The sequence below is a fragment of the Oculina patagonica genome, chromosome 4 (genome assembly GCF_052425735.1).
Source record: "Oculina patagonica isolate OP01 chromosome 4, crgOcupat, whole genome shotgun sequence".
Taxonomy (NCBI): domain Eukaryota; kingdom Metazoa; phylum Cnidaria; class Anthozoa; order Scleractinia; family Oculinidae; genus Oculina; species Oculina patagonica.
In genome coordinates, this window is record NC_135761.1 from 38,513,496 (window position 1) to 38,540,541 (window position 27,046).

A 27,046-nucleotide genomic window follows, 5' to 3' on the forward strand; every position below is an offset into this window, starting at 1 on the left:
AGGTGATCCATGAAGAATTTAAAGGTATAACATCTACCAAACAAGGGGGTCCAGGATTTTTCAAAGAGGGGTGGCTGTTGACAAATATTTTGAGGGTAGCAAAGGGAGTTTGCATGACATATGAAAATAGGGCAATTAGACCATGACGCATGAAAATAACTAGAAAAGACAGGTGATTTGTGAATTTTGCTATCTCAAGTATACATGAGACGTGAGTTTGGATAATAAAAATTTGTGCGTAAAACGGGATGACGACAACCCCTTTACTACAAGTGCGAAGCAAGATCATTCATCAACTCCTTGGCAACTAACAAACACTTCAAGTCTAGACTGATCAGAGATATGAGGAAAGTCATCGAACTATTAGCAGATCCATGCTGCTGAAAGCAGTGACAGTCCACCTCGCGTGCCTGGCACAGCCTCGCTCTAAAGCATAATAAAATACCTCACCTTGTCACGCCTGGAAAAAGGAAAGGGGAATATCGATGTGAAAAAACTGTCCTCACTATAACGGTATGCGAATTTGTTCACATACAGTGGAAACAGCAGAGCAAAATGGAGAGCTGTTAGACTTCCTCGCCCTGTACCAATGCTCTAGCTTAAAGAGGGGAATAAACCTCTCTAAAACATCAACAACGGACATCCAGAAGCTACCAATAGAAGCGTGCGTAAAGTGTAAAGTGTGCGTACCCTCAAAATTATCCCGAACCCTTGCCCACTGCAAGACCGTTCATCTTAAAAGAGATGCACTCTCGCAACAAAAAAAAACAGAAACGATATGCAGTCCTCCATTCGATTACTGTGTCGCCCGAAAGGAACGGCTACCATTCTGGGTCCGTGCAACTGGCATGCTCCGCACTCCCTCTCGGGCAGCAGATCTACATTATCATCTCCACGTAGTGTGTATCCAAAATCAGGAGCCTTTGTTCAATCCGCGCTCTCTCGATATACCCAGAGGTCTGGCTCTCTCTGATTGTCACAAAAACCACCTCGAACAAGAGTTTGGTTTAGATACAAGTGAACTTTAATTTCATTTCACTGGATACTGAAAGGCCGAGGGGCTAAGCAACCTGTTTTCCCTCTGAGCCCCTTTCTTCTGTCACTGTTTGCGTTTCTTGTTTCTATTGGCCGTTCCGAGGTTGCGCAAAATATAAACTCTTGAATTTTTTTTGATTTTGTTGAAACTCTTGAAAATAGTGGTTTTCATCTTAGTTTCTTTCAAGGTCTTCAAGTAATGGGTCTTTGGCAGGATTTTACAGTTGTCGTAAAACGGATACAAATTTTAAGAGTTTATATGGTTTATTATGGTTTTGAGGGACGCTGGCTAACAATTAGAGACGATTGTATGGATTTTGAACCATGTTTCAAGGTCCATAACTTTGTTTCTGTTCATGCTGAAAGCATTAAACTTTGTCAAATGACCAATCTCACCGTGATCTTTCATCGATTAAGTAAAATTTAAAACTCGCCCAGTCCCCTGCACAACATCGGAACGGCTAATTGTTGAGTTTTTATTTGCACTCACCAGCGTTTGTTTAGTTCATAGTTGGCTGTCTCTGTTTTTTAACATCTGAATGCAACGGCTTACAGAATGTGTTGTAAACAGTTTCATATAATTTATGTAAATTTATTAATGTAGTCAAATTAGGCGATCACGTGGTTTATATATTGCACCATCTTGTAATATCGATTCGACGACGAATAAACATGTCTTGTTGTGTTCACTAAATGGCGCCCAACGTGGGGCAACTTTTCAATTGCAATGCCTCCAAAAAAGACTAAATCGAAGAAAACACCCGACAAACCAAGTACATCGAGTATGCAAGCGACTACATCGAATTTGGAACGACTGCGAGTTATCCGTGAAGGACACCGACGACAAGTATCGAAACTGGATGAAGAATTAACCAAAATATTGCAAGGCGAAGACAAGGATTACGAACGGCTCAGTGTTATGAGACAACTCTTGGATGGAAAACAAGAGTCGCTAATCGAAATGGACCAAGAAATATTATCTGTATGCGAGGTTACAACGATTGATAAAGAAATCGAAGAGTCAGAAGAAATTACTGCCTCAATTATTCGTCTGAAGTGCAAAATCGAGAATGCGAGCAAGGTAAACATGCCAAGTCAGCAACACGTGGGATCACCTCAAACGACTGCACAGCCAGTGAATCAAAATGCAGTCCGTACGAGATTACCGAAGTTGTATCTTCCGAAGTTTAAAGGAGATGTAACCAAGTGGAATACCTTCTGGGATTCGTTTCAATCGGCGGTACATCGTAACGAAGGGATTTCCAACATCGACAAGTTCAACTACCTCAATTCTGTCCTTGAAGGGGCCGCCGCTCGAGCTATCCAGGGTCTTACCTTAACCGAAGCAAACTACGACGCAGCAATCAAATTATTACAAGAACGTTTCGGGCGTCCCCAACAAATTATCAGCGCACATATGGATCAGCTTCTCAAGGTTTCGCCGTGTTCTAATGATCGCCCAGCCAGCCTTCGATACGTCTACGATCAAATTTGTGTTCATTCCCGCGGTTTGGCGTCGCTCGGCGTAACTTCGGATCAATACGGAAGCCTCTTAATTCCTGTCATTATGTCTAAGTTGCCACCTGAGATCCGATTGCAGATAGCCAGGAACTCTAAGGATTCTGTGTGGAAAATTGAGGAGTTGCTAAACGTGATAAAGGTTGAAGTCGAAGCGCGGGAAGCAAGCGAGATGACCATGGCGAAAACAAGCGAAGGCGGAAAATCTCAATCGCCCGGCCGTGATTCAAAATTTCGAAATCAAACGCCAACTGCGAATTCACTCGTCTCTCAGCAAGGTGGGAGCTTCAAAATCAAATGTGCCTATTGTCGAAACGAGCATTATTCTGCATCATGCGGCGTGGTACGAGATACAGCTCAACGAAGAAGTATTTTGGAACGAGATAAACGATGCTTCAATTGTTTGCGTTTTGATCACGAAACGAAGGAGTGCACGAATCCAAAAAAATGTCGACACTGCCAACAGCGGCATCATCAGTCGATTTGTTCCACGCTTGACCAAGGAAAACCGAAAGAAGTTTCAGCCGAAGAAATGAAGACAACGACAACAGTGAGCAACAAGGCAAAGGGAACTGTGCTCTTGCAAACAGCTAAAGCCGTGGCTGTCAACGATTTCAATTCTAAAACCGCACGTGTCAGAATTCTTCTGGACACTGGAAGTCAACGCACCTACGTCACAAACCGATTGAAATCAAGGCTTAATCTGTCCCCTGTGAAGTCAGAAACATTGCATCTTAACACTTTTGGAGACGAAAGATACACAAAGCAACAATGTGATGTCGTCAGCTTGCGGTTACAAGGATCTCAAGGAGAAATCGAAATATCTGCGCTATGTTTCCCAAAGATTTGCTCGGCGGTGTCAGCTAAAGTTAACATTGACAATCACACACATCTACAAGGTCTCGAGCTTGCTGACATCAGCATCGCTGAAACAGGTCAACAGGACATAGATGTGCTAATTGGATCCGATTATTACTTCGATATTGTGTCTGGGGATGTCATTCGTGGCAGCAGTGGTCCTGTAGCAGTTAGCAGCATGTTCGGATGGGTCTTGTCTGGTCCCACAAGTGCTGAAGAATCAAGAGAGAAGTTTACAACTACAAATCTCATCATAGAGAGACCAGAATTGATGACCATGAGCCCATGTGACATTCATAGTGAGAACGATGAGTTATGTAACGCCTTGCAGAAATTCTGGGACACTGAATCGTTAGGAGTACGAGAGGAACCACCTGCCTCACAGTCAGATGGTAAAGAGTTCCTGGAGAGCATTCATTTCGATGAGATGGAAGGAAGATACGAAGTAGGTCTGCCGTGGAAAGAAAGTCTTGTTCCTGCTTCAAACGAGTACGAATTGTGTGTTACAAGATTGAGACAGCTGCACTCGCGACTGAAGAAAAACAAGGAACTGTTAAAAGATTATGACAATGTGATCAAGGATCAAATCAATTCAGGGATTATCGAAGCCGTACCAGAACTTGACGACGACCAAGCTCCAATGCATTTCTTACCTCATCATGGCGTAATTCGCTCAGACCGGGAAACTACGAAATTGAGAGTTGTATTTGATGGTTCAGCCAAGTCCGACAAGTCAACTGCCTCCATTAACGAGTGTTTAGAGAAAGGACCAAACTTAGTGCCACACCTATTTGATATTGTGGTTAAGTTTCGAGGTTATCCATTTGCTGTAGTAGCTGACATCGAAAAGGCCTTCCATCAGATTCAGATCAACCCAGAAGACAGAAAAATGCTGAGGTTTCTATGGTTCGATGATATCGAGAAAGATTGTCCGCAAATCAAGCAATTCCAGTTTCGAAGGCTTGTGTTTGGCTTAACTCCAAGTCCAGCTATCCTGGCAAGTACCATAAAGCACCATCTGTCTAAGTACGAAGAAAAAGAACCGGAAGTAACATCTTTGTTAAGTTCAAGCCTCTACGTTGATGATCTGGCAGGAGGAGTGTTTCGCGAAAATGAAACTGTGAACTTGTACGACAAAGCACAGGAAATCATGAAAGATGGAGGATTCTCACTGCGTAAGTGGAATTCTAACTGTCAGTCATTCCGCGAGAAAATCAAGCGGGACGAAGAAAGAAAAGGCCAGTCAGTTATGGAAGCCCCTGCCGAAGAAAGCGAAACTGCACAAAATCTCAAGAGAGAAGAGTCAGCCAGTGCCAAAGATGTTAAACCGGAAACCGAACAATTTGTGAAGATACTCGGGATTTATTGGGATGTGATCCGAGACGAATTTCATCATGACCTCTCTGAGCTAATCGAGTATGCAGAAGCCCTTCCAGCTACCAAACGATCTGTACTGAAACTGTCAGCTAAAATCTTTGATCCTATTGGACTGTTAACTCCGTTTACAATCAGCATGAAGGTCCTCTTCCAATGTCTATGTGTCGAGAAAGTCAACTGGGATGAGAGCTTGGAAGGAGAGGCTTTGGCAAAGTGGAAAACGTTCATTAATGACCTAAATGCTCTGAAGAACATCCGAGTTCCCCGATGTTATGCCAATTATTCACCGACGCAGTCAACCGTATGCTCATATCAGATCCATGGATTTTCAGATGCGTCGGAAAGAGCCTATGCAGCAGTCGTGTACCTGAGAACCGAATTCAGCAATGGTGAAACACAAGTCAACATCATGACATCCAAGACGAGAGTAGCCCCAATCAAACGTCAGTCAATTCCCAGGTTGGAACTGCTAGGAGCTTCATTGCTAGCCCAGCTAGTTCATTCAACGCAGCAAACGATACAATCCGTTCTCCCCATTGAAGGAACATTTCTATGGACTGATTCATTCACCACGCTGTGTTGGATCAAAAATGCTAAAGCATGGAAACCTTACGTACAACACCGGGTCAGCAAAATACGAGAACTATCTAACGAAGCCAACTGGAACTTCTGTCCCGGAGAGTTGAACCCGGCTGATCTCCCATCACGAGGATGTGGAGGAGAGCAATTAGCACAAAACCAGTCATGGTGGAATGGGCCCAAGTTTCTGAGGTTATCAAGAGATCATTGGCCCAAGTCGCCTCAAACAAGTGCATTGTCTAAGAACAAAGATGCCCTTCAAGAAGTCGTAAAGAACCCCGTAAGTGTCACGCATTCTCTGGTCACGACAGAGTCGAAAGACCATTCAGTCAATCTCAGTCAAGTTATTGACATTGAACGATACAGCAGTGTAACACGATTATTACGCGTGACAGCCTACGTATTACGGTTCATACGTAATGCTAAGAAGAGTGTATCAAACCGTGAAACTCCCAAATCACCGGAACAGTCATCGAGAAAGGAACTTAATGCTCAAGAGTTAAATCAAGCTGAAATGCTGTGGATCAAGACTGTACAGACAGCCTCATTTGCCAAAGAACTCGAATTTCTGCAAAGCAAAAGAGGAACATTCCCACCTGTCTACGTCACGCAATTTAACTTGTTCCTTAACGACCAACAAATCATCAGATGTAAGGGAAGAGTAAGCAATGCACCGCTCTCTGAAGAAAGCAAGAATCCAATCTTACTTCCATCTAAGCACCCACTTACTAATCTCATCATCCAGGATGTGCATTCCAAGATTAAACACAGTGGCATCAGGGATACCTTAACCACTATTCGAGAGAGATTCTGGGTACCAAGAGGTCGAGAAGCTGTGAAGAGAATTCTACGAAAGTGTGTCACCTGTAGAAGGGTAGAAGGGGCTCCATATAGACCACCACCGACTCCAGATTTACCAATGGAACGAGTGTCTCTGGACCCGCCGTTTGCCCATACAGGATTAGACTTCATAGGACCGCTGTACATACACAATGGAAAGTCTTCAAAGGAAAAGGGCTCCGACAAAGTGTACATTTGCTTATTCACTTGTGCATCCACAAGAGCGATTCATTTGGAACTGACACCTTCTTTGAGTGTCGAATCATTTCTCTTAGCCTTTCGGAGGTTCGTAAATCGCCAGGGATTACCAGTCACCCTCCTGTCGGACAACGCCAAGACCTTCAGATCCGCATCCAAAGATATAAGGAAGATCATACAATCAGACGAGGTTATGCGATACTTAACTGACAATCGCATCACATGGAACTTTATCATTGAGCGAGCCCCTTGGTGGGGGGGTTTCTGGGAACGCATGGTTAAAGTTGTGAAGCAACCCTTAAAGAAAACAGTGGGACGCACTACATTGAACTACGATGAGTTACAAACCATAATGGTGGAGATCCAGGCAATCGTAAATGCTCGACCGTTAACATATGTCTATGATGATGAAGAGTCCATTTCAACTCCACTTACGCCCTCCCATCTAATTACTGGCAGACGAATTACCTATGAACCCAATAACCAGCATTTCCAAGTTGTTAGTGTCAACCAAACCTTGACAAAGCGAGCTAAACATCACCAACGACTGCTACAGCAGTTTACCAAAAGGTGGCAACACGAGTATCTTTTGAGTCTACGAGAACGTGCTAATGAGAGATGCAAGAAACAAAACAAGGAGAGCCCAATCTCAGTAGGTGACATAGTAATCGTAAAGTCTGATCTAAAGAAAAGAACATTTTGGAAACTGGGAAAGATTCAAGAACTGCTACCAGGCAGAGATGGGCAGATTCGATCAGCCAAAGTCAAAGTTGCTGGCAAGGGAGAGCGAAAGCCACAAGTATTACGTAGAGTGATACAGGACCTAATTCCTGTTGAAGTTTCTGAGTGAACATTGAGCTTAAAACATGCAATGGAATTGTTTCATTTCAAACATTTGTTTGCGAACATTGGAGTGAAAACATGCAATGAAATTGTGTCATTTCGAACAGTGAACGAAAAAGTTGTGACATTTATCGAACTGTGGACTTTTGAGATTTAGACTGTTGAGTGAAACGTTTTATCACTAAGTCGTGATGCAACCCCGGGGAGTGTTGTAAACAGTTTCATATAATTTATGTAAATTTATTAATGTAGTCAAATTAGGCGATCACGTGGTTTATATATTGCACCATCTTGTAATATCGATTCGACGACGAATAAACATGTCTTGTTGTGTTCACTAAAGAATGTTTTAAAAGAAATAGTTGCAAAAACGCTAACAGTATTGTTTTTTTTTTCACAAAGCTTTTTGTTTGTAAGATATGGCGTTTGACATATATTAACATTTTTTAGAACATGTAAGTTGTTTATGAAAGCGGTATTAAAAAATTACGCCAGGACTTTAATCATTTTTACATCTTATTGCAAACTTGTTATAATAATTGTTTTTAATGACACCAAATATTGAAAACAGATTTCTAAGCTCCAATATATACCCACTGAGTCGCTCAAAGGACAAATTTTTTCTGTGAACTTTCAAATTAATTTTCTCAAAATCTGATAGGAACATGTCTTTGGTGTTATTCACAGATTAACATTAGTTAATTTAAGTCGATTTCCTAAGCATGGTGATAATAACGTGTGTATCAGGCTTTCTGGAAGGTGTTCCAGGTTTTCAAGTAGGTGTTTCGGGGTGTTCTGTTTTTTTTTTTTATACTGTTCCGGGTGTTCCAGCTGTCAAAAGTATCACGTTATCTTTCGTTGAAGCGATTTTTAGTGCAGAATGCACTATTGTGATGGTTGTTTGGGGTTGTCGTCTACTGAACCCCTAATGCGCTATAGCATAAACGTTTAATCACCAATTAATTAATTTATATCAATTAATTAATTATTTCTGTGAAGGAGGTAGGGGTGGGGGCACCTGACAACCCCCAGGTAAAACCTGGAGCATATCTACGTTACTTTCATATGAAGATCTCAGGTATATATATTTTTTTAGGAAACCCTTTGCTCTCCTTGTGGTGCTATACTCTTTCTGGGACAACGTACTTTGCCCAACCGCATGCACAGTATACAATATAGTCTACATTTTTTTGGAACTCTCAAGAACACCGCTTGTATTGCGTGTTTGTGGTAGGATTCCTGCAGACTCTGTGGCACCAAGTGAAAACCGCAAATTAATTAAATTAGATTTTGAGACTTTCGCAGCGCTTTCGTAATAAGGAAAACTTGCACAGGGATTTTTGGCTTGATACCCCTGATAAACAGGAACAAATATCCTAGCTGTACTGCATTTTAAAAAACCTCTCTTAAGAGATGTTTTTTGATAAGATTTGTTCCTTACTTTTGAGAAACGTCTTTCGTGCAGTTTATGCAGTAAATTAACTAAATTAAAGTCAAATAATTGGCTTTATTATTGAAAGGAAGACAAATGCTATCAATGTTTGCCGTGAAACAAAACAAAAATGAACAAAAGTATCACGCTACAGCATACTCAAAGAAAACAGAAGTACCTTGTTACAAATGAACAAAGGTGTTGTGTTACGTTTGCAAAGATTAGCCTAATAAAAACCTGGGAAGAAATACAGGTGTTTTAACGTCTAATTAAAAGTAAACTAAAGCAAAAAACACGAACATAAGACGTAATACTTTCAATTGTCGACTCCATTGCATTCTGCACTGTCCTTCGAGTCTCTGAGTTCTTTCACAATTTCATGGGCTCGACAGAAATGCAAGACTCGTTGTAAGGAAGGCTCGGCAGCAATTTTGGAGGCGATCTTTGTGGATTTGAACAAGGTTTGGGCGAATTTGAGTCGAAAGAATGCAACGATGTAGGACGATTTTGTGGTTCGTTTTGAAGGTAGGAGAAGAATTTTCGATTTTTCTTATCTTTACGTAGTTTTGATGCAGCTCGCATTAATTTTTACCTGTTCTAGTGTTGATAAACTTTCATTGTGCCAAGTGTCAGCATGGTAGACAAGCTAGTTTTTTGGTAGACTTTTCCAGAAGTCGAGGTACTAATTGTGTCCGAAACCGCCATTCCACAACATTCGAGAGTAACATGATCGACTCATGCTGTTTTGACCAGTTGTCAATCATTTGCGGAGTGTAATGGTCTTCTGTAATTTTTGTTTTATTTCTACATGTTCTATAGGTTCCTACCGGCATGGAGAAGCACCTTGAAAGACTTCAGGCTCTTTGCCGAATTTGTGGACAGAAAATTATGGATGACAAGCGAAAAGTAATAGCATTGGGGAGGGGGTGAATAGAACAAACTTTGTAAATTTGTATTTTTATATAGTTTTAATGTGTAAGTAGTTAACGGATATAATAATATTGTTATTTCTATTTTACTTATTTTATTTTTATTTTTTAATATATATTTCACTTGTTTCTCGAAGAAACTAGCTTCTCTTAGCAATATTAAATTCGAGGATAAATAAAGTTTTATTTTTTTTATGTATGTTATGTTATCAAGCTAGCTACTGAAGTGAGTAAAATTTGGCAAGTGTCTGTTTTGGTTGATTCGCCTAATGTGCATCCAAATTTTGTTTGTGGGAAATGCCGTCTTATTTGTCGAAAGAGTGACTACCTTGAAAGGAAAATGAAAACTTCTACTGTTGCTACGACATGGTATCCCCACAGTGATAGTTGTACAGTTTGTCTAAAACCACAGAAAGCTGCAGGCAGGCCATCAAAACCCCAAAAAGCTAGGATGAGTATTTTTTTTTACAAATTGAGAGAACACGAAAGTGGATTGCTTGGGTGAATGTCTACCAGTATCAGAGGGAATGGCTCAAGGGGTAGCAGATATTATACAAGCTCGTTTACCAGACATCCAGGGCCATGAAAATATGGAAGTCAAGGTTTGCCAATAGCACTGTACTGTAAACTAGTATAATAATTATTCTATCATAGGTATTTTTGCATAAATGAAAACATTCTCCCAAATAGTGGAGTAGATTCCTTCAAACTATTCGCATAGCTTGACAATACCAGGAATTAATATTACTTTGGAAGACATCTTCACAAAAACAAGTTCTGAGCAACAACAAAGTCTACAAAAGTTTCAAGTGTAGCACTTGTCAAGTACAGAACATTACAGAACATTACAATTGTTGACGCAAATAACAATTGTTATGGCAACATGTACCTGTTTATATATATTCATATATTTATGTCAAAAAGAAATACGCAGTTGATTTCTGAGAGCAATACAATGACATTTTAAGGCCTTGCATGCAACAAACACTGATTCAAGCTGTTCCCTGTTTCTGGTTGTGAATTCTGCCAAGAGACACCTCCAAGGTTTAAGACCTGAAGAATTAAAAACAGTGGATTTTGCATAGAGGAGTGAATTTGTTCTGTATACTTTTAAAGTGAATGTCGAATAAAAGTATGGAACTGCAACATCTGAATGATAAACTGATGAAAAAGAGTGTTACCCTTTTGAACCCAAGCAAAAAATTATTCTAAGCTTTCAGTTTAAACTTCTTTATTAACATTATAACTTGCCTTTTCTTTAAGTCGATAGTGAGGCAAGCTTTAATGCTTCAAATTGAACTATGATAACAATGAATTTGGTGCAACATTAATATTGTGAAGATATAAAAACTTTTTGAAATAAACAACAAAATAGAGAGATTTCTGATTCGCAAAAACCATTAAACTCATCTTCACTATAAATTATATTTACATTATTACACAAAGAAATTTCCAGGCCTCACAAATTATACTAAAATTTGTGTTAAGCTCGTCACAAATCACTCCATAAGCGACAGATCGAAGAAACTTAACGTTTTTATTTATGGATAACTAGTTTAAATGGCGCAGAAGAAAAGGGTGAAAATACAGAGTAAAAATGCTTACCAACTTTATTTCCAAAGAGAGTGTAGCTAGCAATCGTCAAATCGTTTGTGGCGATCTTCAAGGAAAATGTAATCTTTGATTGATGATATGATATGAAATGCGAAGAGAACCTTCTCTTTTGTCATAAATTAAAAAGATTTGTGTATATTTCGAGATATACGAATATAGATCCTTCGAAGCAACACATTGGAAAGCCCTCGCGATTTTCCCACTAGCAGCTAAATGCAGGAATTGCACCAACATTTATTTATTCTACGCTAAAGAGCTACAAAGAAAGTGCTGTTTTGTAGGAATGTACTTACTTACATTACATACAACCAATAGAAGCAATAAAGTTCACAACGAATACACTTTTCTTTTCTTCTTATCTGTGAAAACGCCATGAAAATGTGTCCGGTCCAGGATGGTCTGGGTCGGTGCAATTCCTGTGAATACCGCTGTGCAGACTAAATGCAGGAATCGCACTCGACTCTGATTGGCCATTGAAGAATTTTATTAATAAAATTAAAATTTAGCGAGAATTGCCGCGCTTTTTTAGTATTCGCTTGAATTGAAATTGAAAGCAACATCCAACAGGCCTATGGTCTAAAAGACATATAGCGCCATCCAAATGACCAGCAAAGTGTCCTGGCATGGATCCAAGAATGGCAAAGCACTCCAGAAACAAACCCCATTCTTTTGTACAAACCACAAGGGGAAGAAAACAATTAACAACCCTATTCATCAGGTTGTAGTACAAAGTCCTACCCAAAAAAGAATGCTGCAACAATTTGGTTCGAAGGGGGTCTGTGTCGACTCAATCCATGGTACAACAGGATATGACTTCAACCTAACAACCCTAATGATAATTGACGAGTTTGGATCAGGATTTCCAGTTGCATGGTGCTTGTCAAACCACAAGGACACAACATTCATGACAGTGTTTTTCAACATGATTAAATTAAATTGTGGTCAAATAATGGCCAATTGGTTTATGAGTAACATAGCCAATCAGTATTACAATGCTTGGGTGGGGGTCATGAACCACCATCCCAAAAAGTTGCTATGCACCTGGCATGTGGAGGGAAAACATCAGAGAAAAGGTGAAAGATGCCGAAGTAGGAGCTGAGGTGTACAAGATGCTTCGCACAGTGTTTGAGGAGACTAGTGAAGCTACCTTCAGCGATCTCCATAACAAGATGCTAAGCCATCTTCAAGATGATGAGAAAACCGCATCGTTTCACAAGTACTTTCTATCAGATTGGGTACCAAGGGCACAAGAATGGGCTTTCTGCTATAGATGTGCACTTGGTATAAATACAACCATGTACGTGGAAGCCTTCCATCGCATGTTTAAACACAATTATTTAAAGGGCAAGTTCAACAAGTGTGTGGACACCTGCCTCCTTAACCTAATCAAATTTATCCGCGACAAAACTTATGAACGAACAATCAAACTAACTAAGGGAAAACTAACAACACAAATCAAAGATATTCAACGTCGCCATCTGGCTGCTATCAAATTAAATGCAGAAAATATCAAAACAAAGGAACAGGGGGAGTGGGAAGTTACATCTAAACACAAAAAACGGGTGTACAAAGTACACAAAGTCAATGAAATATGTCCAGAAAGCCATTGCAGTCTGAGGTGTCACTCCTGTGAAAATACATGTCCTTACGTTTTTTCCTGTACATGCATCGACAGCCTCTTGCATGGTACAGTCTGTAAGCATTTCACAAGGTTTCGATGTTAAATGCAAAAATTGACAAGAGAGACGTGGAACTGTCATTTCCATCACCACTGGACCACGAAGTTCTGCGAGGTAAATCAAATGAACTATCAATGTTGGTCGAAGAAATCAAGCAAACCACATCACATTGTGACATGACTACTTCAAAAGCAAAAGTACAGACAAAACTGTTGCAGTTAATAACAGATGTTGAGCATTGTACCGACAAGAAAGCACTATGTGAATTAGACAAGGGATTAACTGCAAAACAGTTCCTTGTCAAGTCAATGCTGAAGCAGCCAGCCCCAGAAAGAATAGCTCTTAAACAAAATGTACCTGCCAACAAGAACTTGGACAGATAGGGGCGGTTTTTCTACTCGACTAAGAAGAAGAGAAAGAGGCAGAAAAAACTTAAGTATTCCAAACCTACACAAGAGGAAAATAATCGGGTTTTGACACTTTAGATAAGAGAGGACAGAAGAAGAAGAATCACTAAGGAACCCAAAGAAGGCATTGCTATTCGCTTTCGTGATCACAAAGTACATTGGAAGTTTAGGGATACAGCATTTTTTCAGGTTAATACCCATGTGTATGCTATTTGTAAGTCATGTGGAACAAAACTATTGTGTATTAACATATGATGGAAACAGATGGTCTGCATTGATACGTGTTTAAAGTAGACGAGATTGTAGCTAGGCCTTAGACAGGCTTTAACAATTTTTTACTTCTTTCTGTATAACAGGAAGTATATGACTGGGCAGGGGCATGGAAGCAATGCCTCGTCACTTCACCTGCAAACTTAGCCACTCAGGTAAGGTCAAGCTTCCAAGGCTTAGCAGTATCAGCACAGGATGAATCTAATGAACCAGTTAGCCCACATGTTAGAACTGGTAACCAGACAAGTGGGCAGGTCTTCAACTTCAATGTCGTGTTGCTGGATTCTGGGAACGATTACATTCCCGGGGGAAATTTAAGGCAGCAGCTTTGAGACTCTGGCCATATAGTAGACTTGCAGTTGACTGGGGGGACTCGGGAGACAGGAGTTCTGAGAGCCCTCAATGATGCCTTCCCTGTCCTTAGTGGAGACAACACCAAGTAAGTCATAGATTTGATATAAAATGGATCAAAAATTTCAGTGCAGGCAACAAGTGGTTCAGGGCTGTAGGTACTCTGTATGGGCTAGCCCAACATCAAGGTAGCTCTGGCAATTGTATCCAAATTGATCAAGGCGTCTTGAACTCGCCATCTTTGAACCCAGATGCCACGTCTTCTCAGTGCACCTTGCATGTAGCGTTCCCCACAACGAGGCATAGACACCAGTTCCTCTTGAACAACCTGCTGTAATTCGACTTCCTGGATGGGGGGAATAGGTGAGAAATGAAGGCGGTATGTCAAGGTCAGTTGCCTGTCTATTTATGGTGGATCTTGACACTTTAAGCACGGAAGCAATGCTGAATGGTAGCAATGCTGGTCCAAGAAAAGTAACAGGAACACAAAAGCATTATTTGTTCCCTGGAGATTTCATAACTGGAACGACCAACGGCACCAGTATACCGAAGTGTCACGTGCTGGGTCAGGTCAGCATCAGTGAACCGCTATTGTTTTGTTCCTTAGAAGTTTGCCGAGTTTCCTAACCAGTCTTCCTCTACTAACTATGCTCCTGCCAATCTCTACCTTAGCCAACATTTTTCGCGCGCTTAAGGTACATTGAATATTTTCTATAAGTTGTACGTTTAACTCTGTCTTACTTGGGTTCTAGCCTGGTTAGTTTGCTTTCAAGATGGTAACAAACATCATTGAGTGCATTTGGAGCGGAAATCTGTCGATCGTACAAATCATTGGTGTTTTTTCGTTGCTAATTTTTCTGTTCACAAATAAGTCGCACAGACTTCCTTTGCTGTAACATAAATGCTTTGTTAAAAGGTGTAGTCAGCCATGGTTCAACCGTATTTCTCAATATCTTCGAACTTTCCACCCCAAACGAATTGTTGATAAGACTTGTGTGACCTGGGATGCCATGGGTTCGATTCCCATCGGGGATTCAGAATTTTTCTTTGTCCTGTGCTCATGTCATGTTGAATACTTCATCTTCAAGACTTGTTATTTTAAAATTTTAATTCAATTATGTGTTGTGTCATAATTGTCTCCTTTTTAACACCATAAGGAATTGGATCTCATGATCCGAGGGATCTCAGAAGGAAAATTGCAGAAGCCCGGTGCAGAAATTCAAGGGACCGTCTCTTACAACGAGCGAACGTTCCCTAAAGGTAAATTTATTTCAAAATGCAATCAAAAGTCTAAATAGAAATCACTTAAGTTTTCTACTTATATTTATACTTTCTTTCAGTAACCAAGATTAAGTGTTAAGTAAAGACGTTTCTCACGAGATTAAACATTCTTCTCAAGAAAATTAAGGGACATGTCCTTTTTTGGGCCAATTATTTTCAAAATATCATTGAGCACCACCTTAAAACATCTGTGTTAAACATTTTTTTTTAAGCAGGCAGGTATTTATTAGGAAAGCAACAAAAGATTTATGCCAGGACTTTGTTAAACATCATATACTAGTACCTAGCAGTGAAATGATGGCTGGGGGAGAGGGGGCATTAATTGAATTTCTTGAGCTTTTTGACATTTGCTTCCTTAAGTTTACTTCCAAAGTAATCATTTTCTTTTAAAATCCGTACATCTCCACTACAGGATTTGAAGAGTTCTTCTCACTTGCAACCATTAATTGCGTTTGTTTGTATTTTTAGCAGATGACACTGCCATAGAAGATCTAAGTGACAAATCAAAGTCCAGAAAAAGTGAGCTATTATCTTGTAGTAGCAGTGCAATTGCTTATCGAAGGTGGCTGAAACAAATCTAAATTCTTAGCGTTTTGGCTTTGCTTTAATTACAGGATTCCGATAGGCGGGTTTTTTAGCTTTAGCTAAAAAACAACTTTTGAGGTAAACTGATACTAATTAAGCCTCTCTTTTTTCTCCTGTAGTAAGATGTTTCAACTGCCGCGGAGAGGGGCATAAGGCCCGTAACTGCCCTTCTCCAAAAATAATAAGAAAAAATACCAAGAAGCCAAAGGAGCGAGTAGAAAGAATTGTCATAAATCACTACCATACGTATAAAGATAGGAGCTCGGCAAATTTTCATTGATCACGCGATTTTTTATTTCTTGTTTCCCTGTTTTATTTTTGTTTTTGAAGGAAAATAATTTGAAGCTGTCTTTTGCTTTCGAATGAAATTTTTTTGAAGTTGTCATGTCGCTTTTTATATTGGCTGAGCCTTTGTTGTTATTTGTAATTAAAACATCATTCTTAAACAATCGCGTGTTCTGTTTCTCGGTCACTAACCGGCATGTGGTGCTGTATGGGCTAAGTAACAGTATAAAGACTCCCTCTGCCCGCCCTTTTGCCTCCTACCCAGAGTCCCTACCAATGCTGGGGTCACGCTAACAGGAACTTTTTACCGTATTGTATTCTTTTTTAAGCCTCACCCACCCTATTGGAAACAAGTTTGTTCGATCTATTACCAAATCCTGGTCTAGAAAGACCTCACAGGGGTTTTCTAATCGAACAAAACTGTTAATTGGTTTCCAACAATAGAGAAATGTCTTGCTCGGCAAATTTTGGACAGATTTAAGAAAGATCAGGATTACAAAATGTTTCAAAACCTCAGACGGTGTACACTTCTTTATCAAGAGCCTATCGTCCAAACTGAAGTGGCATTAACTGTCAAAATTCTTTATGTGCCATTGCATGTGATCACAGTGGAAGATACTCCTTGTGCATGTGATTGGTGTGAAAACGAGAAGAAGTATAAGCCCTTAGTGTTTAGATAAGCGTGAAATTTCAAGTTAGAATCCAGTTATTATTTTTCTTTTTTTTGTACTGCAGATAGTCATTTACCAGAAACGTAGCCACTCAGGGATGGGCAAGCTTCCAGGGCTTACCAGTATCAGCACAGGATGAATCTAATTAACCTGTTAGCCCACGTGCTAGAACTGGTAACCAGACAAGTAGGCAGGTCTTCAACTTCAATGTCGTGTTATTGGATTCCCGGAACCATTCCATCCCCAGGGGAAATTTAAGGCAGCAGCCATGGAAGATCTGAGTGACAAATCAAAGTCCAGAAAAAGTGAGCTATTATCCTGTATTATAAAATGCTCCAGTTATTCCCAGCGCTATGATTGGTCAATTTAAGTTCATTATAACTCCATAAAGCACTCTGCCTACGTCACGCACGTGCATTATAACTCAACATATGCACGCAAGCTACGTCATGGATTTTTTTGCCGAGGAAAAAATTTGAGAACTAGCCTGTCCGCCATTATGGCTGAACAATTTCCACGGTTTGAGATTGGGTTCGAATTCCTGAATACCAAAAAAAGTGACAGTGTTGAAGATTCCCCTAGTGAGGCACCTGTTGAAAAAAAGAAACGGTTTGCAGAACTAACTGAAGCGGAAAGAAACCGGCTTTTGGTGGAAACGCAAGAAAAAGCTAGGAAGAGCACGACAAATTGGGCTGTTAACGCTTTCAAAGGTAAAGAAACTCACAATAAATATAAGTTGAAGTGAACACGGACTACAATATACATCCCAAACACTAAAACGTAAAACCGGTTTAATAAAGAAATAAAAAAATGACGAATAAAAGCATCTTACAGTTTTCCGTAAGAGAGTTTACACCTGAGCTTGTTTACATTTTTGTCGACAGAAAAGCAACATTGCACTCGTTTATTCAATTAAATACATGTCTTCTGGCAGCTGTTGTGTATATCATTTCACAGTCTTTTGAAATAATAATTAGTTAAAGACCGAGTTAAAACTATCTTTTTTTCTCAGAATGGAGTGCACAAAAAGTCCCTGTGCTGCCAAAACTAGAGGAGATGAGCGACGAACAACTTGACGACAGCTTGGCACAGTTTTATACAGAAGCACGAAGCAAAAAAGGAGAAGAGTACACTCACGTAAATTAAGGCATGGGTCATGACTAAAAAAATGCAAATTTTTAAACTGTTTATCCCTGCTTGGCAATGTAATAAAACAGTCTGTTCTGTTCCAGTAGTTTTGAAATGAAATGAAACGTATGAAAAAGCGGTCATAAGTCTTAAATTTTGATTTGAATTATAGTGACTTTGCTACATTTCCAAGCGCAGAAATGAAGAAAATGCATTTCTTGGCAAGTTCTTCGCGTTAAAAACTTGCTGCAGTACACCTAAAGTGTTCCCATGTGGCCAAGTTTCTTCCTGCAAGGTTGTATACCGCCATTTTGAATTCATTATGCGGACCGCGTAATCGCCCCAGCATTTAGGTCTGGGTGCCAGCTTTTCTGTTGTCAAAGAGACGAACTGACCAATAGAATAAATGAATATGTAAAAGGCTTGGTTCCTTTTAATAAAATGGCGGACGAAGAAGCAAACTTCACGGCGATCTATGTACTTCTTTGCAAAATAATCAAAGGGTTGTTGACCGTTACTTTGTCATGAAAAGATGTAGTTAAAACAATTATTTCTGCCACAAATAGAATCTTGTTAAAAAGGGGTATCTTCGTGTCTTCTAGATGTTTAAAGGTGAGAAATAAATGCCTTCTTGATGTAAACAGGTTTGTTTTGTTTTTTTTGTTCCGAATTGTATTGCAAGCCATTGAGAGCCTTCTTTAGTTGTAATTTATGCCGGTTGGTGCTAGGCGCGTTATTTTGGCGCTAAAAACAAAATAAATTAAAACCATTGTCATGCTAATACAGCGAACAACAGCACTTCTGCAAAATAATCGTATGCACTTTATAGAAAGATTGTAATTCTCCGAGGGTTTGCAAGAGGCTATTTCAAGTTAAGAGCGAGTTTAAGGTATATTAAGTATTATTTCAAGGAAATTATTCACAAAGCACTAATAACAAGAAAGCAAATTCAAGATTCGGCGCCTAAAATGGCCTCCTACTTCGGATGTGGTTTTGCTCGAGTTGCAGCAAAATTAAGCTACCTGAAGCCCAATGGAAAGGTTGAGTATGATCAAGAACAGAGGTGCAGACAGTACTCGGGTATTTTTAAAGGAGAACACAAAAAACGCTTTGAAGTAGACCAATATTCGTTTAACAAGCGGTCCAAGAGTATTGTACTCCATTTTAAAAAATGGAAGACAGCCGAGAGGGAAAAATACATAGAGCACTTCAGTCCAAACAACTGGGAAAAGCTCACAGAACATGAAAAAAGGCAACATTGCCGTTCACAATGTAAAGCCTGTGATGTTCACCATTTCTCTATCCAATCTCTGTTTCCTTTGTGGGGAAACAAATCAAAGTCTGTTACAAATCAAAGTATTTACAAAAAAGTCAACAGCCGAGTCCTTAAAGAATCATCTGCTGTAAATGTGAAAGTAACAAAAAAGGCTATAAAAGCTGCCACAAAAGAAGTCTATGACAAAATTAACACTCCATTTGAAAAGACATTTGGCATAACTTTTGCTGTTGCTCAAACCAGTGTTCCTGAGCTAAATGTCCAGGTGAAAAAGTCGCATGCTGAGTTGAAACGAGAAAGGAGAAATAAATCCAGAGCTGACAAGAAGCACATCCAGAAGCAGTGGGCAACAATGGATTGTGACACCATGCTTGGAACAAGGCAGACATACAGCCAACGTCAACAACAGCGGCTGTTACTTTCTTTTGAGACCAAACTTGATGCTGAGAACAGGGCCAACAAAAGAGCACGCCTGGAAGAAGAAGGCCAGCGAAAAAAGAAAAGGCACTCTCCAAAGCCGGATCATCTTAACTTTGATAAGGATGGGCTCCTAGAAGAAGTAAATACAATGAAAGATGGAGAAATGGTTAGTAAACGTCAAGACAAATAATGTAGCCATACACCAAATACTCTATAATACATTGCTACTCCTCTTGAGTAACAATTCTCTAACTCCACTACATTTAATTCCTTTAAAATTAAAAAAAATCAACAAATGAATAATAAAATACAAATATTAAATTAACATATACTGTACATTAGCTTCTCAATGTGTACCACTCCCAGACAACATAAACTGGTTGCTTAATTAACCAGTGATAAAACATAGCACTTATGTGAATAACATTTTCCTTTTCAGATTAATTTCTCTAATCTTGCTCGTAAATATGGCCTGATGGAAAAAAACAAAAAATGGAAATATGGTCGTCAAAGAGTTTCTAGAAAACAAGGGGGTGCAGTTGTCTAGATTTAACCACTTCAGAAGCGTTAAGCCAGCAGCCAGGAGAAAATTAAGACGAATGCAGGGTGGAGAGATTTCAGTCCCAGTCCAACAAACAAACAGTGAGATCAGAGAAACCTTAATGGTAAGTCAGGGAGAATTAAATAAAAAAATGAATGAATGGAAACGTTATTAAAATGTATTGATACTTTCCTGTACAAATAAGTTGTAAACATACTAGGTAATATAAAATAAGCAAACAAAACAAGAAAGAATTTCAATCCTCACTAGAAAATATGGTACAGTAGCTGAAAAAATGCAAACTGATTTGTATATGCCTATCGATTTGTTATTTTTGTAGAGCAAAATTGAAAGTGGCGAGTACATTCTTGGTGAAATGATTGTTCCCCAAACAGTCAAGAAAGTCACCTTGACAAAAGAGGGAAAAATAAAGAAAGAAACATTTACAGTAACAGGCCGCAAGATTCCTCTTCTTGACATCAGAAAAAATATGCTGAAAGAGCATGAGGAAATGGGTTTGATGCGAATAAGAAGTGATAGCGACTATGACTTCATGACAGAAGATGAAATCAGTTCCAGACTTAAGCAGTTGGGTGAGGATGAAGAGGAAGAAAGTGCATCCAATAGGAAAGAAAAACTGAAAGAAATTGAAAGAAAAAGGCACCTTATGGTCTGTAGTGACAATGCAACTCTTCTAAATCATGGCCACATCCTACTCACAGTCAATGCTGTTTATGATGAGGCCCTTTACTTCACCAATGAAGAAATGAAAGGCATGGGTCAAGAGAACGTTGATGTTGATGCTGGATGTGCAAGCTGCAGTGGAGATTCCAGAAAGTACAAACATCTTGCAGTTTCCCTCAACAGACCACACTTGAGCCTCCAAGAGCGCAAAAAGAAAGTTCTGCAAGGTCCTGCAGGTCGACAGAAAAGAAATGGTGGCATAAAACCCTTTAAAGACCTTCTTTTAGAGGAGCTGAAGAGGGAGTGCTCTGCCCGTGGACTACCTTGTGATGGTCAGAAGGATGAGCTGCAAGAGGTTCTCAAGGAAGAGCTTGTGGGATTCAACGAGTGCCTGTGATGATCTTCTTTGATCAATCAAAACATATGGCAGATCTTGGTTTAGGTAAGAATAGTGAATAGTGACCACATTATTTTCACAGGTGTGTATACACATGTATGTGTATAAATTAAATTACATGTAAGTTTCATGCAAGGCATATACAGACATTCTCATCAAACTAGGCAGGATCCTGAGAACAAAGATCAGCCTTTTATATACTTTAAGGAAAGAAGGACTATCAGAAATTTAAGTATTCATTTGTTAGTTGTTTTTTTTTTTTTCTTCACAAACTCTCAGCACAAATCATACACTGTCAACTATGAACACCTTGTTTTAATGAACACAAATGGTACATTTTCCCTGTTTTGTTTTGTGTGAAAAAAATTGACCAGGCTGGGTATAAAAATCATTGTTATCATCTTACACAAAAATTAGTTTGACCTTACCACTCCTGCCGATTTTTTTTTACTCATGAGAGAAAAAAGTGAGAGAAACTAAGACTGTCAGCTAGACAGGGTGGTTAAACACAATCTTATGCATTATATTTTAAACAGGAAATTATGAAGTCCTACCCACAGAGCCCCTCCATGACATAAAAGAACACATTGCCAATGTCCTGACAGAGTTGCCTTGTCACCTTGAAAAGGAAGAAAAGAAAGCACTTGAAGAAATCATAGAATATTCGTTGGGTGGAAAGGAGAAGAAAAGAGGTTGTGATTACAGACTTGCAGCTGTTATAGTGGCTCAGTATTTAAGAGGTAAGAATCGTGTGCACACTGAGTCTCATAACATATAATACAGCTGTATTTACTTAATCCAGATCTGAAACATGAAATGGATGTTTCACTGAATTCCTACTTACATGTACATTACCCTGTTTATGAAACAACTGTTAACTCAATGTAACCTTGTTTATAATTACAATGTAATAAGCTGTAATAGTAACAGTCTAATCATAACGCCAGTGTATTTAGAACTGTACAAGCAATATTTTAGCCTTGCAATGCTATTTAGCTATTCAAAATTCACTGTTCTCTGCCTCTTCTTTGTAGGAAAAGTAAGACCTTTGGTACAGTTACTCCTGGATTCCCTGACAGAGCTAAGTAAACTTCTGTACATGCCAGCACATTCAAGATGCCCCAAATTAGTTCTCCGCCTGCACAATCAAGCCTTCATACATGCCATGACCTGCAAGGAAATCTTTGGCGAGCCAAAAATTCTCACTGAGAGAAAATTTTATGGCAGATACTGGCATTCCCTTACTGCACATGCTGCGAAGCAAAGCAGAATTGTCTCTTTGAAGTCAACAAATACTGAAGAAGAAGAGAGACATTTTAATACACTTCAAGGTGTGACCAAGTTAACCAACAGGCGGCCAGGAGACATAATCACACCAAGTCTCATCCGCCTGCAGGCTGAGCAAAAGCTTGCAGAGAGCAAGCATGCAACCAGCAATCCAGTGAAAATGCAGGAATCAAAAATTTCCAAATACTACAATACCCTTCCACCACTCCCAAGCACAGTTATTCCAAACCGATATATCATCAAACACCCGAAAGAATATCAGGCTCACCTGCAGGGTATCAGTGACTTTATTGCTTGTGGGGAAGGTGTATGGTGGCAGCAGATTTTGTCTGGAGTTGAATTCTTTGATGGTCCTAATGAAGCTAACAGCAGACCTCAGGGACCATTACTTCATCATTTCAGATCAAGCAACCTCCAGTTAGAGGAAGAGTACCTACAAGAGTGTTGGGATATGTGTCTAATTGATGAAAATATAACAATTCCTCACAGCATAATAAGAATCTACAACCAGAGGGGTGACTGCACCAGAGTCACACGCACAAACTTCTTGTACAGATATGATGACAGTGATGAAGAACTAGGCAATGAAGTAGCTGAAGATGCTGAAACAGAATCTCTTGTAGTAGATGATGATGAAGATGCAGCAGAAGAGGTAACATTATTGGAAGAAGTTATCACTCCTGAGTTCAAAGATTTTTCTGGTGAGTACAGTGATGATGAAAATGATGAAGAAGAACTGCAACCTTTGTTCACATCACCATCTTTGTCTGCAGTAGCAAATAACAGTACATTAAAGAATTCTGAGCAAGACAAAAGTAGCACTGATAATTCAAGTAGAAGACCAATTCAAAATTCAGCAACAAGCCAGCAAAGCAGAAAATCACTTTCAGATAACAGACCTAGCTCAGACAACTCACAAAGAAAAGAAATTCAAACAAAGCTGTGTAAAAATATAGCCAAAATAGTTGGCGAAACAGAAAATGTTTACAAATTGGACACTGCAAGACAAAACATGAAGCAACATCCAACAAGCACCTTTCACACAAACAACTTCCAGAACCTTCTTGCACCAATGCAGACACAAATCCTGGCTCATCACACATCATTGAAGAAACAGCACAAGGAATGGGAAAAGCAATACTTCCTTTAAAATGACTGCACTGAAGCGAGCTTAGAAGACCTTAAAACAGACAACGAGCAGTACTCAATATACAAAAAGTTAGTTTTGTGTGAAGAACTCTTCAAGCACTGGAAAATAACTGTCCATCTGTGATATCAGTGTGCGGTGTTGGTATGTTAGTTATAAAGCCAAGTAGTAAATGCATCTCTTCATTATTCTTTCTTTAATAAGGCCTATGTACCCAAGATGCACATGAGAAAAACTGCTCAAGTTATGAAATCCAACAATTCAATTCTTCTGTTATAAATCATTCATCACTTTCCTTTCTTCTGTTATATGTAAATATATACTAGTTATGCAACGCTTTCGAGTGGTATACTATGGAATATCCCACGAGTCACTTGTATTTTCTCGGTATACACACGAGCCTTTAGGCGAGTGTGTATGCCAAGAAAATACAAGTGACAAGTGGGATATTCCATAGTATACCACGAGAAAGTGTTGTGTAACTATTTTATACCATGCCATAGAAAATACGCTTACTAAATTTCGTCAAGAATACAGTCGCAGCGCACTATGGGAAGGTTGGGTTGAATACCGTCAAATATACAACGGCTTTCCTGTATTCTGATTGGCTGCATTTTCTATGGCATGGTATAAAATTACTTATAGGAAGTAAGTAAATAAAATGAACAGTTTACTGCATGCTATTTACTCTAGCAGCCAGAAGAAAGAAAGAAGCATTTAGTAAAGCTTATATTCTCCTATAAATACCAGAAAGAAAAGGCCAAGTTAGTTAGGAGAACATTGAAGAAAATCAGTTTTGTTTCGAATTTGCATGCTTCGTGTATCCTTCTTACTCCCAGAGCAGAAACTGCTTTTCCGCTATTTTTACACAGAAAATCAGAACTTAAAGCCTACAAAGGCTTTAAATTATTGTTACTAACCTTACCTCAGTGAACTGAGTAAAAATAAACATATTTGTAAAGGCAAATGTTGACAATCAAGCACTTTGTTTCTTCGTGTTTTCATTCGAAATCATTATAGTGACTGCCGGCTCTAGTAGTCGTTTCCACGGTTTCCACGTCCGTTTCCACAGAAACCAAAATTAAACCGCTGAAAAAGGCGATCGGCTCCCAAAGACGTTCTCTTTATTTGGCTTTCAAGACCTTATTTGGCACGAGATGCTTTTCCCGCCAAGACAAAAATTTGATGGTTGAAGGAGGGAAAGCTAAAATAATCAATATCAATTATAGCATGGGTAAATTCAGAGATCATACTGTTGAGGAAATTCGTAGGCTTCGGAATGCGAGGCAGAAACGAAAGCGTCAACAAAGAACAGCACAAAGACTAGCCCTCGAACGAGCGCAGATTATGAAAGAGCGTGAACAGGAACGACGGATTGCTTCAGAACTACGAGAAACAGCGCGCAAATTTTGCAGAAAGTGGCGTGAAAAATGCCACGAAAATAATAAAATGAGACATCTCTTAGATCAATATCGACTTCAGGTAAGGTTTTTAGCTTCTAGAGATATGCACCTTTCATACCAAAAATATTTCACCGAGTTGCAAATAGGTACCTGAATAACAGAAGTCACTGCACACACATCTACTTTAAAAACATATTTTAATGACAGTAAGCTTGCTTTGTAACATCAAGGCGTCCATCAATACATTTTAAAGTAATTGTTATTGTGTGAAACCTTTTTAACAGGGGCAAATCAATAAGCAAGGGGTTGCTGTGGAAAATAAAGTTAATAACATTAGTTTAAGAGAGCTTAGCACTAATGTTCAGCCATGCATCTCACTTGGAGAAGGTTCCTTTGGGAAGTGTTAATTGAAAAACTACAAGAGGATGGGTATTACTGTGGTCGAGAAACAAATGATCAATGGTTACATGCATGACATTATCAAAGAAGCACAAACAATGCAAGCTTTGGTGCACCCCAATATACCAACAATTCTTGATGTGCAAATTGAAGAAGAACCATATGCCATCATCATGGAGTACTTAGGTGAGGCAAATTCCTCTTTCACAGTCCATGATCTCCTCAAAGAGACCAACAGCCTGGAGAAAAAGGACTGGGTCAAGATTTCTTATAATGTTGCTGATGCCCTAAATCATGTACACAAAAAAGGTTTTCTTCATTGTGATTTGAAGGCTAATAATGTTGTTGTCTTCAAAAAGGAAGGGTTCTTGATTGACTTCGGAAAAGCTTGTGCAATCACATCTCCACCAGCAAAAAAATACAAGTTCTCTTATCCCCATATTGCACCTGAAGTACTGAATGGTTCTCCGTGCAGTGTAAAAAGCGACATTTACTCGCTAGGAACAGTTCTGAAAAAAATTGGCTTGTCCCAGAATATTCAATGCATAACAGAGGTGGCCCAGACATGCCTAAATGACAGTCCAAAGCAGCGGCCAACACTAGTGGGAATACTAGCATCCCTTGTTTCACAAAATGATTTTCAATTAAATTAATACACTGCAGCTTTGTAAACCAGCAAAACATTTTATTGACAATTATCAGAGTTGAAAACCCAAGTGTCACTCTCATTCCAGTGTAGAACTTTAGGTATTTTCTGAAAAACAAGATAGTATTCAAGTTACCACAAAGAGCAATTACACGACTCTGATAATACCAATAGCAATGACAAACAATCTACTTCTATTGTTCTTTTTTAGGCAAAATGTGTAATTCTTGTCAAATTATTCCACAATGTTTATTGCTTATCACACTATTTAACAATAATTTAGAAAAGAACTGATTTAGCTCCCAAATGGAAATTTAGTGCTTTCATTGTTTAGAACTCTCCTCCCAATGATCACTTTCCTTTAATCTCACTACCTGCAGAAATATATGAAGACAGTCTGTGATAGAAAAAAAAAAAGATTTAACATTGAGTTAATGGCTTTAAGGTGGCTATGGTGGAGCTCTCCTGTTGTCAAGATGATTCGTCTTTTAACAACAGGCTGTCTGGATGTTTCGTCCTCTGGTAGTGTGCAAAACCTGCAGCCATTAATACATTTAGCTCATGACATGACATTTCCCATAAAAATCAATACAAAGTCTGCAGATCTTGAGAAAAAAGGAATTGATAACCCCAAAAAGAGAAAATGTGTTGATAAATTATCGCCAAAAATATTCCTATTTGAAGTTATAAGACATTGAGTCCATATAGTCACAAATGGTAATTTTTTTTAAACGAATGACATCTTATAACTGAATAACAAGGTAGATCAGTTGTCAGCCAGTGAAACATTGATCAGCAGGAAGGGAATTTTTTAAGACATGACAGATTAATATGGTGTTAGTGTGGTATTTTCTGAAAAATAAAAATTATATATATATATTAAGTCAATGGTAGTTCACTTCAAAACATGCAGAGTATGAATTTTCTTAGTGGAACCTTTGGAAGTTCTCAAAACCTTTCCCATTG

General features: G+C 39.1%; 3 protein-coding genes and 1 pseudogene across 3 annotated transcripts in view; 3 read left to right on the top strand and 1 right to left on the bottom strand.

The window, feature by feature from the left end:
• The window catches only part of LOC144650261 (uncharacterized), a 355,735-nt gene that overhangs the window by 219,734 nt on the left and 108,955 nt on the right, over positions 1 to 27,046 (bottom strand). The gene's annotated exons all lie outside the window — the stretch shown is intronic.
• LOC144648427 (uncharacterized) lies at positions 1,612 to 7,255 on the top strand. Its single transcript, XM_078507989.1, has one exon. The coding sequence runs from the start codon at positions 1,763 to 1,765 to the stop codon at positions 7,253 to 7,255; it is 5,493 nt and encodes a 1,830-aa protein (XP_078364115.1). The 5' UTR covers positions 1,612 to 1,762.
• Positions 20,077 to 26,624, top strand: LOC144648428 (uncharacterized; annotated as a pseudogene).
• LOC144647873 (uncharacterized) lies at positions 22,184 to 23,635 on the top strand. The gene has a single exon (XM_078507565.1). It carries the CDS (start codon positions 22,184 to 22,186, stop codon positions 23,633 to 23,635), a length of 1,452 nt encoding a protein of 483 aa, XP_078363691.1.